The 19,927-nt window shown below is 50.7% G+C and overlaps 1 protein-coding gene across 1 annotated transcript; it reads left to right on the top strand.

The window, feature by feature from the left end:
* Positions 1-203: 203 nt before the first annotated feature.
* LOC149861901 (RING finger protein 112-like) lies at positions 204-18,872 on the top strand. The gene is made up of 15 exons (XM_090054693.1): positions 204-365; positions 1,342-1,644; positions 4,934-5,146; positions 6,101-6,238; positions 6,548-6,652; positions 6,851-6,901; positions 10,747-10,803; positions 11,025-11,111; positions 11,212-11,329; positions 12,469-12,599; positions 12,924-12,977; positions 13,690-13,782; positions 14,058-14,273; positions 16,674-16,745; positions 16,980-18,872. Exons 2-15 carry the CDS (start codon positions 1,630-1,632, stop codon positions 17,175-17,177), a joined length of 1,548 nt encoding a protein of 515 aa, XP_089910819.1. The 5' UTR covers positions 204-365; positions 1,342-1,629; the 3' UTR covers positions 17,178-18,872.
* The last annotated feature ends 1,055 nt before the right edge of the window (positions 18,873-19,927 follow it).

Below are 19,927 nucleotides of genomic sequence, written 5' to 3'. Positions count from 1 at the left end.
CTGATGGCCAGGGAGGGGGTGCAGAAGTTCCTTTAAGAAGTTCCTTCAGAGAAAGCCAGGGCCAGCTACTGCTAATTAAGTTGGGAGTCATTGAAGAGCAGGCATAATGAGAAAGGAGGGAGCTGTCTGGGAGGGAACAAAAAGGAAGTCAGAGGCAGCAGTTGGGAAAGAAGGGAACTAAGGCTCTGAGAGGAAGCCAGAGAGGCTGCAGTTTGACCAGCAGACTCTTGCTCTCCGCAGGTTCTGGGTCCCACCACAGGACCGACCCCACTGACAGGACAACCCCAGGCAGGGGTGGAGGGAGCAGGGGCAGAACAAGGTCTCCATAGGACTCTAAAGAGGAGCAGCTCACCCGTGGGAGCCAGGTGAGCAGTGGATTGGGAGCCCAGCGGGGGTGAGGGAGAGCTGGGCAGAGGGCGAAAGACTGTTGTAGAGGCAATATGCCCTCAGCGGGAGGTAAAGCCTGAGTCTGGGACAGGAAAGAAGAAAGAAGGCTCAACACTGGTATTTCACTTGTGGGGGGGTTTTTCTGTTGTTCATTTGCCATGGAGGGACTTTGAGTTACAGGATGAGCAGAAGCCACTCAAGGAACTGCGAGAGCAACGGGGGGGAGAGGGGAAAAGGACCTGAAGTAGGCAAGGTTAAAGAAAGGGAGGAGAACCCCTGAGACTGGCACTTGTCCCACAATTGCAGAGCTCTTAGCTCCCATCAAGTTGTGGCAGGTGGGAACATAGAGACAGCGCAGGGCTAGGGGTGGGTATAAGGGTCACCTCCTAAATTAGAGACGGTGCAAGGCTAGGGGTGGACGGAAGGCAGGGGCGGGCAATTATTTTGGGCAGAGGGCTGCTTAATGAGTTTTGGCAAGCCACCTAGGGCCGCATGCCAGGCAGCCAGGGGCAGATAAATATTAATTTTCTAAATGTTTTAGGAGCCCCGCAGGCCAGGTAGAATGACCTGGCAGGCCGCATCCGGCCCATGGGCTGCATTTTGCCCACCCCTGTTGTAAGGTCACGTAAATGAGTGGCAACTTGCCAAAAGTGCCAAGAAGATGCCCCAGAAGGGGATAAATTGGCCACAAGAGGCAAATTATTTGCTAATACTGCCATGTTTGAATGGACAGACCTTGATAAGCAGCACCTGGAATATCTGCTGGCTTTAAAGCAGGAAAGGTGAAATAGTGGGAGAGTTATGACAACTGCCTTGTAGTAGGAGCTAACTTACTGGTAGCAGGGAGGATTCATGGATGAGCATAACTTTGGTGCATTTGCTGATTTTACCAAGTATGCTGCAGTGGTATAAATTATTGTAATGTCTCTATATCTTTTGGATTTGGGACCGCAGGCGAACAGGAAGAGACGAGCATGAAAACCACATCCTGAGTTGTGCTCCTTTGTCCCGGGCTCTGTGTGAAGCTCTGTGTGAGGTTTTGCAGAGCCGGCTGCAGTTGATGCCTTACCGCAAGTAGAACTGAGCTTCCATAAGAAAGCACAACCGGTTGCTTTGGGAGCCCAGAAAAGAACAGCTTGAAACGGCAAAGGAAGAAACATTCAGAGGAAGACATAGGATTTGGTGTTTGCATAAGGAACTTGCCAGGAAGAACAGGGGAGGCAGCGTGGTGGCGTCGTCCCGATGGACATCCCGGTTGTAAGTAAACACGAGCGACCAAAGCAGTCGGGGATGTGGGGAACACGGACAAGTGGGGAAAGGCTGGAAGAACCCAGGGTGCTGGGTCTGGAGGAGACGACATGTGGGGTGGAGTTTTGCAAACACATTTTAAATAGTTGAATGGTGATTGTACAAGGAAAGATGATACACCTCTCTGCGGCTGCTGGAGACAAAATAAGGAGGATTAAGCTTAAATTGAAGCAAGAGGATTTTTTATTTGAGTACTGGGAAGAGTTTCTCCGTTCAGGGCTAGTTGATCCCTAGCACAGACTTAAAAGGTGTCACTATATGAGCCCAGAGGCTGCTCCAACCAACTTTAAATAAAGCATTCAACAAGCCATTTTGAAGCATGGGGACACTGATGCACAAGGTGCTCCGAGCACTTTAATTAGAGCGGCTCATGAGGCCACTCCTAACTGAAACTGCCCCCCACCCCCAAGCCCCTAGCAATCTGGTTTAGGGGACCCCGTATTACACTCTGAGTATAGACACAGCTGTGAGAGTTTCAGACAGATAAATGGAGCTGTGCCATTTGCCAGAATCCTTTGGACAGGTTGAGAGTAGAGATGGCCTTGGCTGGGCCCAGGGGTTACCTGGTTTGTTGGAAAACACGGTCTCAGAGTCCTTGAGTGCCACGAGCAGCTGGTCCTTGTCCTGGGAGGGCAGATGGTCTGGCAGGTGGAGCTCCTCTAGTCCTGCCTCTCCTTCCCAGTCATTGGGGTTAGAGTCAATGTACACCTTTAGCATACCTTTCAAGGCCCCATTGAACCTACAAGCCCATTTATCTGAGGGTGGTAGGCTGCCAGCACTCCCACAGGCACGTCATCACCTCTGCCAGGAGGTTCCCACCCCAGTGGGTCAGGACCTCAGAGGGGAAGCCCAGCTGAAAGAAGATCTTGGTCAGGGCTTCAGCAACTACAGGTGCCTTGGTGGAGGCCAAGGCAATTGCCTCCGGGTACCGGGTTGTAAAATCAACTCGAGTCGGGATGTATTTCTTCCCTCAGTGGGCCCACAATGTCTATCCCCACTCTCTGGAAGGGTTGAGCAACGGTAGGGAGGGGCTGCAGGGGAGCCTTGCTGTCTTTGACCGGGTCTCCGGGGCACTTGAAATACAATTGTTCTAGCACCATGAGTGTGTCCACCTCCTCCACGGTGTAAGCTTTGGTCCCCTTCTTCCATTTCAGATATAAATCCTCCCACTGAGCTGCAAAGTCATTTAAGGATTGTCCCAGCAGTGGGTCATTATTACAGAGCTTTTTGCGGAAACGATCTGGCCCCAACCTATAGCTTTCAAACACTGCCTCGTTAAAGGCATTGTAGTCATTCACTGACATGGGGGGTCAGCTGTTCAGGATGGCGACATGGTGCCAGTTACCTGCCCGGCAGCACCCTCATGGGCTCCTCTTCTTCCAAGTACCATCGACGTGCTTGGTTTTCAAAATAACCCAGAAATACCTCTGGGTCACCCCCATCTCTGAACTGGGGAAAGGTCAGGGTTTTCAATTTGGGTGGTGCCGCTGGCACGGACTGGGGTGAATCAGTCTGGCTTCTGGTTTCATACTGCTTTTGAAGAAGTTCAAGCACACACTTGTGCGTGAGCCTTGACTCTTTGACCTCTGCTTTGTGCTGGCGCTGGGCCTCCTCGCACTGGTGCTGTGCCGCCTTCTTCGCCAACTCCAGCTCCATCCTCTTCAGCTCTAGCTCATACCTGAGGCTGCACTCCTCAGCTTCGGGCTGCAGCTGGTATTTCCAGACGTCCCACTCCCTCGGTTCTGGATGGACGTGCGGAAGTGATCTTGCAGCCTGGTTGTAATCGCACAGAATCTTAATTAGGTCTTCTCTTTTTTTCTCCTTCCTTATTGAAAGGCCTTCCTCTTTCATTGCCTCTTTCAAGTTGGCCACAATCATGTGGTCATACTTGTCAGGCATCCTAGCTATCTACACTGCCCAGCTGACCCACTGCCAAATTTGAGATTGTTTGCTCAAGGGTTTTCACTGACTCTATTCCCTTCCCCAGATTACGGCTTCAAGACAGCAGGCAGTCAGATCCCACTTCTATCACCACTGTTTCCAGTAGCACTTTCTTTTCTCATACTGTAATAGTGGCAAATTAACTGCCCAACTTTGTCCTTATTTGGTCCCAGGCATCCAGTCCTGCAAGAAAGGTATGTTGCCCCAAGTGCTAGTGAGAGTGAAGGACTGTATTGTACATGGTGAGCACAGCCCCCAGTGGGACTGTTCTGTGCCCCAGGACCCTTTCCCGCACGAACCGTGGGTGCGGAGGTAACCTAACTCTAAATCCTTGCAGTGAAAGGCAAGGACAAGAGGACTGGGACACATGTCCCCAAGGGCTGCGGTCACCCTCGCACAACAGCCGAAGACCAGGCTAAGCGCTAGATACAAGTGCAAACTAGGACCGCAGCAATATCCTGGTCCTGGGCACGGATCCACGAGTTGTCAGGAAGGGTCCATAGCTAGGCAGGAGCTGAGGGTTTCACAGGGCCATGGATGTGGCATTCGCTTGCTGCTTCCTTTCTTCTGATTATTGCAGGCGGTTGCTCTATCTCCAGCTCCCTTAGGGATATTTTGGAGTTGAACCAAATTCTTTTGCATGGAGCGCATTGTCTAGGGGGCAATTGGGCATGCACACCTGGGGGTACCAGTGCTTCATTTCTGCTTTGCACTCTCCACCTTTCATGCTTTCTCCTGTCACCTGCATCCCTCCAGCATTTCAGATCAGTCTCGGGGATGACTTTCTGTTCCTTGGTCTCCTAACCCTACCCGCTAGGCCCAGCCAACTCTTTCCCCTTCCTCGATGACTGCTAATCAGGAAATAAATGTGTGTATTTGTGCACGCACAGAGACACCTGAGGCGCCTCCCTCCTGTGACATCTCTTGTGATCCTCTGTTTTAGGTCCCAAACCGAGGGTTGATCTGCGGGGGTTGTAGGGACTGAACATTTTGTCTTGCTTCACCTGCAAGGAAGTCTCTGACAGCCTTTCTCTATTATAACCTTTCTGCTGCCACTGGATTACCGAGTCCCAGGGACTGCAGGATAATAGACCCAGGAGGGGGAAAGGTGAAGCCGGTGAGCCCACATGATTATAATTGAGGAATGAGGCAGAGGGGCTTTTCCCCTTGACAGTGCTAGGGTCTGATGATGGAGACACTGATGGAGACAGGGCAGTGGCCTTTGCCGGTCCCAATCTTTCCCCAGAATAGAGGAGCCTCGGGGATCCTGGGCCTGACCCTTTTTTCTCTCCAAAAGGAGGATCCAAACACCGTGAAGCTGAACTGTCCAGTGAAGATCATATCTTTGGATGAGCAGGGTGACCTTGTCCTTGCTGATGGGGCCCTGAGCCAATGCCTGGAGCAGGGAGATGTGGGAGATGCCCCTGTGTGCCTGATCTCCATCATTGGGGAACAGCGTCGGGGGAAATCCTTCCTGATGAACTGTGTGTTGCGCCAGCTCCAGAACCAGGTGAGCGGGCATAGAAAACCTCCCCCTTCCCAGAGTTGGGATGGAAAACGGGTGGCCTGGCTCCTAGCTCCTTCTGCTCTGCTCCAGCAGCCCTCACTCCCCCATTACCCCAGGACCAAAGAGAGATCCCAGACTTCCTCCCTATGATGACAGCCCACTGCAACAAATCGGAGTGAAAAGACGTATGAGGGATTCTTCAAGCATGTGACAACTATATTGCAAACTTGGGGGAGGGATTTCAACTCCCCTAGTATCTGCTGGAAGGATAATAGAGAAAAACATAAAGGGTCAGATTGTATTAAGCCAGTGAATCCCTGAAAACCAGTTAATCCTAAAGGTTCAGGGGTTCTCCCTGTGTTCACTGCTTTTTTGTGCCCCTAAAACTCACTAGATTTGTGATGTCATGCAAGCAAATGGTCGGGGTCCATGTTTTTTCCAGGGAGGCAAGCAGGGTAGGATAGGATGATACTGAGCCACCTAAATCCACTTAGATGCCTAACAGGTGAAGTGCAATAAAACTGAAATGTCCAAAGACTTCTTTACATGTGTGGAGATCACACCTCATTTTCCAAAAATAGGTAAGATATGTAACTGGGTACCACTCCAGGGCTGGCCCTGGAGCCCCCTTGGACTTTGCCCAAAAAGCTGGGAAGTTGATAATCTCCCCTTCCACTCAACGTACCTCACCAGGCTGGACTGAGACCTGTTTGACATAGATGCACAATGCCTTATTCCTCTTGTGTGAAGGGATTCCCACTACATGGTCCTTGCTGTCCTTTCTATCACCACGCCCTATGATTTTCAGCCCCACGCCCCACCCCAGATTCTGTAGCCCCCCAGACACCAAGCCTTTGCCGAAGCTGAAGCTACAGCCCAGGAATCCTTGCCACAGAGATTGCAGGCCCTGCCAAAAGCTCCTTTCCCTTCTATCAACTTCCTTGTTGTCCTTTACAGGAAGACAAGGATGCATCCTGGGTGGACTGTGAGGATGTGCCTCTGCAGGGGTTTGAGTGGCGCTCTGGGCCGGAGACTGTGACTAAGGGGGTGTGGATGTGGGGCGAGCCCCTATGGGTCCAGGTCCCGCAAGGAAAGGTAAGTGTGGGTGACCTAGGGGAACGAATGGGAGAAGGGGTCCAGTGGGAGGTAGAGAGAGAAGACCTGGCCAAAGTGCATGGAGGACATGGGAGCATGAAGGGATCTGGGGAGAGGCGGAAGCCATTGATGGGAGGATGTGATCCCAGCCGTGGGCACACTTTGGGTATGAAGCTCCCTTTGACCTAGTGGAAGGATCAGTTGAGGCCATGTAGAGGCCTGATCTGGGCAAGTGACCCCAGCAGCATTAGTGCAGAGCCCATCACTGCTGTCGGATGCATTTGTCCTTCTGTCTTTCTGTCCCTGCAGGTGGCCGTGTTCCTAGTAGACACGGAGGGCTCCATGGACCTGCAGCGCCAGCTGGAGACCAGCATCAAGCTGTCTGTGTTCAGCATCTTGCTGAGCTCCTACCAGGTGAGGGAGCACTGGCTGTAGGGATAAAGGCCATGGTAGACATGCAGTCATGGAGAGAGCAGGGTGGGGATCTGGGAAGGAGTTCCTGGCTTGCAATGAGTGGGCTGGGGACGGCTCAGAAGACGGTGTCCAGCTGCAGGGAGCAAGGTGGGGTCTGAGTAGTGGTTGCTCACCTTTGTCTTTCAATTCAAATTGCAGATTCTCAACATTTCATTGGTGTTTAAGCTCGTGGACCAGGATTATTTGGAGGTGAGTTGGCCAGGAGGCACATAACGCCCTGTGAGTGGAGGGGACATTTTCACTGTAGTTGGCCCCGGGACTTCTGGATGGAGATAATTAGTCAGGAGCTCAGACTGGGGTTTATGGGGCTATTTATGAGTATTAGAAAGTCTGCAGCTTCTCATCTGAGGGTGAAAGTGGGAGTTGGGTTGTGCCGTCATGGCCTATTGATACACAATTAGCAATGTACTAAAATTAGCATTACTAATCCTCTGATTAATAGCAGCTACTTTATTATTATTTAGTAAATACTATTACAGCTCAATTGTATACACTACCTCTGCTCAATCTTTTGGCTCTGCTGGCCAGCTGTGTGACACAGGACCAGTCCATAGGCTGGATGGGCCTTGGGGTCTGGCATTACCCAGCAATGTCTCGGGATTGGGTCCCGAGGGCCTAAAAGTGCTTAGTCCTACCCCTCTGCATGCTGGGATCAGGTCTCAGAGGTCTGTCACCCCGTCATGGCCCCCCAGGCACCACCCCTGCCCAGCCCTATATACTGGGATCAGGCACCGATCCGGTGGTTGCACAACCTGGGGCTCTCCATGAGTTTGGAAATGTGGTAGCAAGGAATCAGTGTTACTACTTTCCCATTACCAAGTTTCTAGACCCATGGGGGAGCCCCACAAACTAAATGATATGGTGCTGTGTCCCAGATATGGCTCGAGGGCCGGGGGATGAGCAATCGTGGACTAGAAGATATCATTTAGTACCTACTAGTTTTTAGCGATTAGAAGCCCGAACGCGGCAGCTCATTTAAAATTGTGAGTGGAAAGCCATGCACTCCATCGGAACAGAGATCTCCGGTTGAGTCAAAATGTTTTCCTTAGCCTTTCTGTTGTCTCCAAACAGCTCAGCTTCTTTATGTCAACTTTGTCATCTCTTTATTAGCTGTTGAACATTGAGACTTGGCCTTTGATACTGAGGTTTTTTGGGCTTTAGCAGTCTGTGATTATTTGTGTATTTACTTGTTTGATTGTTTCTGGAGTCATTTATGGGATTTATGTGCTGCTCTTCCCAAGAAAGGCTTATGGGAAGGTTACAAAAAGAGAACAGCATAATTTATATACCTGGAGAATGAACAAGGGAACAAAACAACTTGAAAGGCAACTAGAATATCAGCATAAAGCAGAAACCCTTTAAACAACAGCCTGGGCTTCCCCACTCCTAGTATCAGCAGGCCCCTTCTCCTGGATAAGCTCAAAGATTTTATCCAGGCCATGGACAAGGTCTTTGGGGACCCACATTGGGTCCATTCTGGAGAGTGGGCTCCCAAGACCCCCAGACAAGGGCAGTACCCAGTGTCTAGCTATGCCACCAACTTAGATGGCTGGTCACTGATAGGGGGCATGTCTACACGTGTGCCCGACTGTGGAGTAACCGCATGTACTGCGCGGTCCCAGTGCTGCACGGGTCATTTCTCACCTTACTTCACAGGAGCAACAACTTACTGCTTGTTGCTGCTACACAGTACTGGTGGCACTGCAGTTCATGCCTGCCGATGCTACACATAGCGTCTCATGTAGATATGCCCATTGAGTGGAACAAGATGGCTTAACATTTCCACTTCGCCCAAGTACTGCAGGGCCATGTTTAAGGACGGGCTAACACGGCCAGCCTTGCTGATCTCAGTCCCCATGTTGATGCTTGTCCATCTGAGCAGTAACAGGCATAGGAGGCCACACCTAGGCCACTTGGGTGGGCTAGACCCCAAGAAGAGCCGTTGCCCCTCCCAATGGACGCTGTGCAGATTGGCATGAAGAGAAAGAAAGAGACTTCTCCCAGGGGAGAAGGGTTGTTGTCACTCCCCAGACTTCTGCCTGTGTTGGGGGTGGGGCATCAGGGCATTTTGCCCCAACCTGTCTAAGGGAGGGGATACTTACCCCTCCCTCTCTTTGGAGGCGCAGGGCCTGGGGCTGCAGCTAATTGTGCAACCATCATCAAGCCCCAAGACTCACACTTGCTAGTCAGTCTTGGGTGAACGAATTTGCCCCAGCTATCTTAGACACCGAGGCTTCCAGTAACTTAGTCGACATCTCCTTCGTGTAACATCAGATCCTGGGGATGCCAAATAAAAGCCCCAAAGCAAGGAAGAACATGGATGGATTCTGTACTTCCCTGGGTCCCGCTACCAGTGAGACGACTCCACTGATAATGTATTACTAGGAGTCTCTTTTCCTTGACCTTATCTGTTACCTGTATTTTCCAGTTATCCAAGGAATCCCTTGGTTATCCTGTCATGATGCAGACATAGAATCATAGAAAATTTGGGTTGCCACGGGTAGGTTTTTTGCCACTCAGCCCAAAAACGTAGCTGACCCCTGTACAAGTGCAGCCCAGGATCTCATTAGTCTCCTTCACAACAAGGGCATGCTGTTGGATCCTTTGCAGCTTATTGTTCACTGGAACAAGCACAAAGCCTGGTCCTTTTCTGCAGAGCTGCTGCCCACCCTGTTGGCCCCGGGCCTGTATCTACCTGTGCACAGGGTTGTTCCATCCCAAGTGCCGGGCTTTGTGCTTGTTCGTCTTGAACTGCATGAGACTTCTTTTGGTCCAATCCGTCTAGGTGTCCCTGAATCCCAGCCCTACCTTCCAGTGTATCTACTGCTCCCCCAGCTTGGGATCGTCTGCAGACTTGCTGTGGGTGTGCTCTATGCCATCTTTCAGATCATTGATGAAGACATTGAACAAAACTGGCCCCAGGACTTACTCCTGGGGCTCTCCACTTGATAATGGCTGCCAACTAAATATCCAGCCACTGATTACTACCCCATAACCCCAATGATCCAGCCAGTTCTTCTATCCACTTTACAGAAGTTTCATCCAAAACTTGCAAAAATGCTATGGGAGACCACATCAAAAGCCTTGCTAAAGTCAAAGTAGATCACATCTACTGGTCTCCCAGCATCCACAGAGCCGGTCATCCCACCATAGACGGAAATCAGGTTGGTTAGGCATGACTTGCCCTTGGTGAATCCATGCGGGCAGTTTCCAATCGCCTTGTCCTCCAAGTGCTTAGGAATGGGTTCTTTGAGACCACGCTTCATGACTTTTCCAGGGTGGGAGGTGAGGCTGGCTCATCTGTAGTTCTGGGTATCCACCTAATTCCCTAGGCTTGCCATTTTCCAATCATTTTGGACCTTCCCCAAGCACCATGAGTTTTTCAAAGTAAAAGGCCAGTAGCTCTACGATCCCATCAGACAACTCCCTCAGCACCCGCTGGCGCATCACACGCAGTCTCATGGATTTGTGCACATCAAGATTTTCTTAGTCCCCAACCTGTGCTTTCACCATTGAGGGCTGCTCCCCTCCCGCCCACAACTTTGCTGCCTGGTGCAGTAATCTGGGAGCTGACCCTTTTTCTGAAGGCAGACCCTTACTTGTGAAGGCTAATGCACCTGCCCCAGTTCTCCGTTTTGACTTTGTAAGTTATTTCCTTTTGCTTGTGTATTATAGGCTTGCTTTCCTCAATCAAGATGTTTCTGGCTTCATCCTGGGATTTCTAAATTTGCCCACTGGTTTGTGACGTAGGCAAGATCAATTGTGCATTTTCTGCTTTGTTTTTCTTTGATGACCTTGTCTTGTTTTTTGGATTTACAGCTATGTTTTATTTTGAATCTTTAGTTAATTATGGGTTACCAGTCTTTGGTGATCTAGTTTTGGCTATTATTATTTGGGATCTCTTTGGAGGGAACGAGTTAATTTTTTATTGTTGCCCCAAGCCATGGAGGTTGGAGCCAGCCCCTGGGGAGGCAGCGTAAATTAAAGTAATAATCGTAATAAAACACAAATCCTGGCATTTCTCCCCCTCTCAGATGTTCATTAAGGTTGCAGAAGAAGTTGGAAAGAGCTTCAATCTCTACCCGCTTCAGGTGAGTTCTCGTCCCACCTCGCTCCCCCAGAGTGGCAACTCGACTCTGAGCAGCAGTTGGTCCTGGTGCTCCCCGTGTCCTGGTGTCGGTGGGTTGAGGTGGATGGTTTCCCTCATCTCTCACCTCTTGCCCATGGGTTCTGTGCTCGAATGCACCGACGACCTGGGGCAGTCACCAACCCTGCCCCCAGCAACCCCACTCTCCTCTGGTCTCTGTTGCAGCACCTGGACTTGCTGGTCCGTGACTGGCAGCACACTTCCAGCTATGGAGAGGAAGGAGGCCGGGAGCATCTGAAATGCATCATAAAGGTAACGAGACGCGCGGAGGCATGCTGTTCCATGCATCGAGACGTGCTTTCAGGGGAAAGCACTTTTAATGGAAAAATTCATCTCCTGTCTTGGTGCACAGGACCTGGAGTCACTTCCAGGCAGTGATTTGGTCTTGAAAGTCCTGAAGGCAGCAGAAACCCAGTGTTACCTCATGCCCCATCCTGGTACTCATTTCACACACAGTCATCAGTTAGGAGGTAAGCAGCTTGAGACGACTCCTGTCTACACCGCCCGTGTTTCCCTCATTCCACCCTGGAGCAAGCACCCCCACCCCAATACTGAGAGCGAGAGCATGGAGGGGAGCTAGAGGGGCGCGGGACTCCGAGTTGCAAAAGCAGCAAGCGGTTGACTTGAAGCAAACTGCAAAAGGGAATAGGCTACAATGTGTGGGGCACCAGCTAGCTAGTGAGATAATGGCTGTAGTAGAGTACAGTGGGGATCTTGATGCCAATGATTATCCCCTATACCATGTTAAGAGGATATGCGTTTTTAGGAACAGAAGGCATGGAGGCAGGCCAGGGATATCAACAGAGCTCTTGGCAGGGCTCAAGGTGCTCATGTGCCTCTCAGGTACTAATGGGACCTCCAAAAATCTCCCCTACAGTGCCAAACCCAAAACACTGTTTTAATTATTACATAAATGCTAAGCCCTGGGCTACAACAAAGAAGAAAAATAACAGAGGCAGCGTGTCTGCTTACCCTATGGCTCTTTCTCTCTGGGTTGCTCTGCCCTGGCCTGTAGAGCTGTTGTCTTTTGGTCTCTGGGGTATTCAGGAGCCCAATCTCCATCACAGCATGGGCTGACTGTTCCCTGGATGGCTCAACCCAAGGCTTATATAGCTCCCGCCCAGTCATAGGCTAGCCCCCAGTCAGCTGGCTGGCCTGCAGGGCTACCCTTTAACCCCTACTCTGCTGCCTGGCTCGACTCTGTCTTTAAAGTGGCTGCCCCCCTTTCTAGTAACAGGGCTAGGGTTCCCTGTTACAAGCATCCAGAGTGACCGCTGGTCAGACAGCCTAATATAGCCCAGAGGTACTTTGCTTGTATTTGGAGTGAAGGACTGGACAGGTCACCCAGTGGTGAGCACAACAGTCAGGCCCCTAAGTCCACACTGGGTTTTTTGAGGGCAGACTCCCAAATGGATCTTAACTTTTACATCAAGGCACAGTAGTCGTGGGCAGGGCAGTAGCTGGATACGCTGGGTTGTAGATCAGGCCTAGTGTGGCTTCTAGGGCAGTTGTTCCCCTCAGTACCAGGCCAGGAGCCCTGACTGTGCTATGAAGCAGCCCTCTTAGTCTTGGCCTTTCATGGATGCCTGGGTCACTTCTCCCCTTGCAGACTTGGAGAAGGATTTCCAGGACTGCCTGAAGGATTATGTCACCACCCTGGTGGCTTCATCTGCAACACACGTCCGTAAGGACTGGAATGGGCACGCACTCACTGGGAAGCAGCTGGCGACGAAGATCAGGGTGAGAGAGCAAGTTGCGAAGCAGGAGGGCACGGAGGGGAGACCCCGAGGGGCACTTCAGGGGCAGAACAGGATACTCGATGTAGGGCTCGGTTCTGCAGGGAGTGAGGTGGGAAGGTCTGGAGGAGAAACTCTTCCTGCATAGACCCTAGTGCCCTCAGGGGAGCAGCATGATGCCAGGAGAGATTTTGGGGGCTCATGGAAATGACAGTTCAGCAGGAGCTGTGTGGCTGCCCTCCGGCTCCCCTACCCCAGAGCTGGCTGCATCTCAGTGCTGACCAAGGCACCAGGGACCCTAATTCATCAGTGACTTATTTCTTCACAGGATTTCTTTCATTTCCTGGAGAAGAATCACTATGACTTCTCTTCCCCTGTAAAGGTACCTCCTCTTCTATGTTTGTAGCTGTGGGGCTCAGGACGATAGGGTCTTTTGGTGACTGGGGGAGAAGTATTGATACGGGTTGCATCTGTACATCGCTGGTTTATCAGGTCAAATGCAAAATTCAGAAATCCAGAGGGAGCTGCTGGATGTGCCCTCATTTTGTATTCAAGGTTCCCTCCTCTACTTCCTCCTTCTCCCAAGCAGATAGGGGAGCCGCAGCAATGATGCCTCTTAGGTTTCTAGGTGGCCTTGGAAATTAGGCGATCACATTTATCCAGCTGTGAATTATGCTTCTCTTCCTCTAATAGATGGATGAGTGCATGGGTGGATGGACAGAGATAGCAGGGAAGGGCTGGGAGGCTGGGGACAGGGGGCATCATCCAGTATCGCCATTAGGGGTCTTCCCTTCTCTCCAGCCCCAGCAGAGAAACAGAAATGTTCTGAAGCTGCAGCCAAGGAGCTGGCTCCCTGCACTGCCCAGCTGCACTATGACTGCCGTGCACATGAGATGATAGGGGCCAAGGGGTTGCTCCAGGAATACATGTGCAGAGCATGAGGGTTTGTGGGGGGTATATAGGAAGCCAGAGACCGAGTATTTCTATTGGCCCAGTGGGGGGAGGGAGGGGCAAGTTGATCACAAAAGGAGAGTCTCCTAGGAGGTTTCCATCACCACCAAGGTCCCTCAGCCTCCTTCTCTATTCACCCACAGATGGCTGAGACTTTGGCCAGTATGCGAAAACAAATGGACGGGAAAACAGTAGAAATCACACGGAGGAAATATTCTGAATTTCTGCTTCATCAGGTGAGTTGAGGGCCAGTGGGTCATGTGTGAGGACACTGCAGAAGGAGATGCACTGTGTTAGCTAGGATGAGGGTTGGGAGTGAGGGACATCCACCTGGATAGCAGGGGGCTGTTGGTAAGACCAAGTGCCGGGCTTTGTAACAACCAAGGGGCATTGGACAAACTGTATGTCTCCATGGGAGGATCCCATAGCCCCCTCAGATTTCCTCTCCCTCATGTACCCTCCCTCAAACTGCCCATCCCTAATGGCTGATATCTCAACCTCTTCCAATCAGGACCATGACACCCAGACCGAAACTCAGTGTCTGAATATACATCCCACTGAAATGCAGAAGAAGCTGGAGGAGAAATGCCAGGAATTGCTGCAGCATTGCCAGAGGGAGCTGTTGGGTGAGGAACCAGAGAAAAAGGCCGTGCTTCAGGATGTGGGACAGGAGCTGAGACAAATGATGGAAGGATTCATGTCGACCTACGAGCGGCGATTCAAAGAGGTCATGCTGGTTTGCAATCCCTTGGGGCTGTTCGCTCTCACCATGGGGGGCTGGGGCAGGATCAGTGGAAGCAGGGTGATGGGACATGATGTGGTGTAAGGATGGCCATGCTGTACATCAGTATTTGCCAAACTTGCCACTGTCACCCCCACCCCCTGAAACTTGAATCATAGGTCTCCATACCACAGCTGCCACCACTTCTGCACCTTCCCCTCATCACTGATTGTTTCCAACTACCACCCATTCCTCCCGCCACCGTTGCTATCCCTGCCACTGATTGCCATTAATTACCCCCACCACTCGCACCACTTCCCTTTCCTCTGATTTCCCCCCTCTACTGTGCTGCCCCCCACACCAAACAACCTTTCATGGCCATGGAGGCACACCTGGCAGCTTGGGAAATGCTACTGTATGTGAATATTTATTTGTCTAGAAGTTAAGTTTGACCTAAGACAGGGGAATATGGGGATGGTATGCCCAAATCAGCAGTCCTAATCACCAGGGAGTCATTGTGGGATGAACTCCCCCAACCACTGGAAGTACCCCTACCAGCCCTGGAAGTTGGGAGCTTTCTGGAAGCACAGTGACAGTGGGACAGAGATGACCGTGTGTGGATGGAAATAGAGCTTGCATTAATATATATATTTAAAAAAAAGAGCTTAAATGGGATATACCGATTGAATGATTATTATATAGTAGGGTCAATGGAGTCAGTGTCTGGTGTCTCTGAGACAAGTATCTCAGGCCAACTCTGGCATTAGTTGGTACATGGTGCTCTATGCTCTTTGGACTCGGTTTTCAACACCTGAGCTGGAACCGAGGAGAGCATGAATGGTGGCACATGTTGCCAGTTCAAGTATTTTCCCATTATATTTCAATCATGCTGTTTTATTTTGTTATAACTGGCTCAGATAAAACAGATTTTTCATGACCCAAGGAAATGAAGAGCACCAGTGCTGATATTTCAACAAAGAAACTTTCAGAAAATCTTTGTGAACAAACTTTTTTAAGGCTAAGTTAGACGTTCTGTATCATTATGGTAAAATCAGAGATTGCAAAATCATAAAAACTTGACAGCACCATAATGAAGTATAGCTAATCAGATGCTCGGGCAGTAATAAGTATTGCATCCCAGAGAGCACTTGGTGTTCTTCACAGCCGTCAGTAACAGTAGAAAATGCATAAACTGTAACAGAAGTCTTCCCCACTTGGTTTTCTTCAAATCAGAGACTGTAATTACAAAATAACATGCCTGGCCTATTCTTTTAAGTCTTTCAACATATTTTACTTCAAAGTGTGGATGCATATTATGTCACAACTTTTAATCTATATACCAGCAAAACGCCCATCATGAATGACAGGGATGAGGGATGGGGACCAGAGTCTGGGCCTGCGCCTTCCCCCTGCCGCTCTGGGTCCAGCCCCTCTCCCCGCTGCTCTGTGTGCACGGGGACGTAGCACGTGGCTGCGGGGCATGGCATGGGGAGTACTCAACTGCCTCGTGGCGCAGGGAACAGCCCCAGGGTGTCCCTTCCCACTCTCGTTGTCTATGCTCCTATAATATCAAGCAGCTATCAGTTGGCTGCAGATGCAGTTAGACTGGGAATTAGAATAAGATTTCTCTCTAAATCGTTATGGAAGTCTTCCAAACCATGTGGTGGGGAAGGGAACATGCATCCTGCCAGATTTGTTGCCTTTCTTTTTGTTTACAATACCAGTATTCAATAAGATAATTCATTTGTCTTCAAACCATCTGCATTAACGCACATGCAAACCCAACCTTCTTGAAGATCTTTCCATCGTCCAGCATTGTTGCATCATCCAGGCGGGTTATACCATACAAACCCTACATGGAAATGGAGTGGCATGAGCCCTTGTGTATCAGAAGAGGAGAGTGCTAGCGGGAGGAGGGCTGACTGTGTAAGATGCTTGCCAGAGAGGCCCTTGTGGTCCACACCACTGTCTCTAAAGGCTGCTGCTTAGATCTCTAGAGACAGTCTTTGGTACAGGGCAGTAAGATGGTGGGTTCTGTCCATCGGTAAATCTAGCTTTTTATTCCTTCGGTGAATGTCTGGACAGACAGAGAGATGGAGGAACCCCCATCTTACAGCTTCCCACCCCCTTTATTCCCTGTCCCTAGTAGACCAGGAGACACCCAAAGGATGCCCAGGCTAGGAACTGGCTTCATCCATTCAGCTGCAGTCACAGTTTCTCCTTTGCATGGGGCAAGGGGCTGTAGCTTTGAAGGAACGGGAGGGGAGTGGTGAGGGATATGTGAGCACAGGTCTCTGTTTTGATGGACTACCGAAGGGCAAGATGCATCTGTGGCAGCCGTGGAAAAGTTCTGTGCAATCCCAACACTGTCCCATCAACACCCTCCTCCTGCTTTTTCCTCCACAGATGGAGAATGCCGCCAACAGGATGAAAATGGCTCAATTCAGGCAGAAATATAAAGACTATATTCGGGACAAGGTGAGTTGGTGGTGTGACAGGTCATGCTTGAGGGTCACTGGCAATGTTTGGAGGGTGGCACAGCTGGACAAGTAGAGTCAGGAGAGAAGGGCACCAGTGGGTTGCGGGGAAGAAGGGAAGGATGAGCAGTGCCAGCAGGGCTGCGTGTGCTTATCACCGTGGTTTTCTATCACTAATGGCTGCTCTTTCTTACTGCCCCTCCACTCCCACCCTCCCCACCCCATTTTCCACCAGGAGCGTGAGAACAGGAACAGGCTGCCATGCCTGCCACGGCAGTGCAGAAAGTTGCGAAAGGCCACGGAGAAAAAATGCCAGGAGTTGCTGAAGGAGTGCGAGGGGGAGCTCAGGGGGGATGAAGACCAGAAACAGGCCATCTTGAAGGAGCTTGAGCACGACTTCAAAGAGAGAAGGGATGAGTTCCTGTCAAAGTAGCAGTCACACCTGCAAGGCAAGGCTGCGAGGGTGGGGATTCGCTGCAGGTAGACTCAACCCTATCCCAGTTGCTGGCTTTTTTGGTGCAGCTGTGGCTTGTGGTACATACAGCAGGTATGGCCCTCGGGTAACTATGGGGGTGGGAATCGGAGGCTTAAGCAGGGGGCATGGATGCTAAAATATAATCATTGGTTGGAAAGCAATTTGGCTGCAAATAAAGACATGCTGAGATCGGTGGCAAGCGGGATACAGCCGAGGAGTTTCCAGATCAGCACCACTTCTTTCCGAGAAGAAACAATGAGGTGAACTGCTCCCAGGCACTAAACTCTTGTAGCCCTGTCTGCTGGGAACTGTCTCTGTACAGTGTGAGATGAACACGGTGGGAGATGCCTGGGAGCAAGTAAAGATCAAGTTCAATACACAGAGAAAAAGAAGTGCTAGATAACAGATAGGGAAAAAATAGATTTACACCATGGACGTCGAGACCAGAAGTCAGCCCTGAATCCATGGGTGACTGCTGTCTTAGAGCTCTTCCGCAGGCCCAGTCCCATCCATTTTGTTTAAGTTCCTCAACAATTGGTCATGTCTTTGGGAGCATGCAGGGAGGCAGGATCCGGAGTGGCGCCTACTGTCCAGGACACGGTACACGAAGTTGCCTTGTCCCATGCTGGGGGGTGCCAAAGTCATTAAGAGATGCCGAGCATTGCAAGCCTTTGGGTGTGAGCAGGCCGTGTGGGGGGCGAGGAGGGAGAAGTGCATGTGGCAAGGAGGAATCGGGAACATACAAGAGTCCAGCTAGTTTACAGCAGCCTGCAAAGCCAGCTACTCTCTTTAAGACCCTGGGGTAAGTGACTGAGAGCAGTAACTCTCAACCGGCAGGCCGCAGCACACTGGGGTGCCATGGGATCTGGACCCTGTGTGTGGTGGTAAGCCCTCCCCTCCCCACATGTGGCACCCAGTGCTAACCCATGAGCAACACCTGGTCCTCTGGGGACTGCTGCCACCGCCCTCCTCTGCCGCCAACCCTTGCCCTGGACAGAGCACTGTGCTGAGGGTGGGGAGGTGGCTGCAAAGGGAGCCACATTTTTCAGCCTGGCTCATCCCCACAACCCCCAGCCCAGCTCCTCCTATGTTCCCAGCGATGGCAGAAGGGGCCACAGATGCTGGTGGCTGTCATTGCTGGGGTGCCGTACCCAGAAGAGCAGCCTTGGCAGTGGGGACTATGCTCACCTCTTAAGCTACAGACCGCAGGCAGGGAGAGGGCATACAACGGAAAGAGTGGGGCAAGGCAGAGCGCGGTCTTGCCCCTACCACGCTCATCTGGGATCAGGTCGATCCCTGGTTCTCAGGCTTTTCTGTCTCAAGGCTCCCTCAGTAATGTTTCTGAACGTAGATATTGGGCCAATAATTTTCAGCCGAAGTCCAGCTGAATGCAGAGAAGTTGTGGAAAGCTGCCCCGAGCCTTAAAAAGGTTGAAACCACCAAATTAGAGACAGTTGCTTGGAGCGGACACTATTACGGGAAAACCTTGTTTAAGTTTCTAATGATCTGATTGCTCATTAGCTTCATTGCATGCTGCTGTCATTCAATAGTTGATTTTAATTCTGATTGTTCCTTTGATTTCTGATTTGCACCGCTCAGTTTTAGTCAGCTTCATATGCAATTGTAGCAGGTAGATTTTTTTTAGCTTCACAAATGTTTTTTTTTTTTGCCCTTGGATTTGCAATAAAAATCAATAGACAAAAACATTTATCATGGCTCCTAAGAACACCGCGTCACTCCTAGTTCACAGCCCTCCTCCACCCCTCCAAACAGACCATTTCCATTCACATGGGGTATTTTCTCTACTATTTATGTCAGCCTGTCTGCCTCTTGAGGAAGGGCAGCTCACTCCCAAAAGCTTGCTCTTCAATACTCCCAATTACACACTTGTCCGATAACACAAAAAATTCCTTGCCTCTATAGATAGGAAGGTACTGAAGTCACACATTACACGTTCACCATACTAAGGGCACTTTGACGTAACATCTGAACATTAACAGTCATTAGCTTTTGCCAAGCACCATCTGACTGTCTCAAAGTATGGCTACTTCAGGTGAGGGTTAATTCTGGGCAATGCTACCTAGCTCGTATTAGGGTAACCTCAGTCGGTTCCATGGAGATAAAATGAGTAATTTACAGTCTTCCAGCATCCCAGAATCCACCATTTGCATCCTCCGCTCAAGCAGGGATAGAGCTCAGGGGCACATCCAGATGAGTGCAGTCATGTGGCGCTGCAAACATGTCTGCAGTGCCATCTACCGCACAGTTGGGTATTCTCTGCATTGCAAGGGAATGCTGCCCATGCATGAACTGCTCCAGTTTTTTTTCCCACCATGGGTTTTTTGACCCATGGATATGCAGGGGTAAAAAAAAACCTGTGGGAAGAAATGAAGCAGTGCACACACTACCAGTGTGCGCCACTGAAAAGCAGAGCTGGGCTGCCTGGAGCCCCAGGAGGACCCCAGGATCCCAGGTAAGGCTTCTGGGGCCAGAACAATGCTGCCCCAGTCTTGTTTACTGTCCCTGGGGTAACTTGCCGAAGCACATGTGGCACAGGCGTTCCCCAGGGAGAAGTAGCTGCGGTGCAAGCTGTGCTGCTGCTACTTGTTCCCGGGGAACCAAAGATAAAGATATGCGCTCATCTGGACATGGCCCATAGCTCATAGCTATGCCCTTGTTCGCTAGCTTCTAGTGGTAAGTCAAAGTTG

Source organism: Crocodylus siamensis, chromosome 6, assembly GCF_052110815.1.
Source record: "Crocodylus siamensis isolate JL-2025a chromosome 6, ASM5211081v1, whole genome shotgun sequence".
Taxonomy (NCBI): Eukaryota; Metazoa; Chordata; order Crocodylia; family Crocodylidae; genus Crocodylus; species Crocodylus siamensis.
This window is presented reverse-complemented; position numbering and strand designations above follow the sequence as displayed.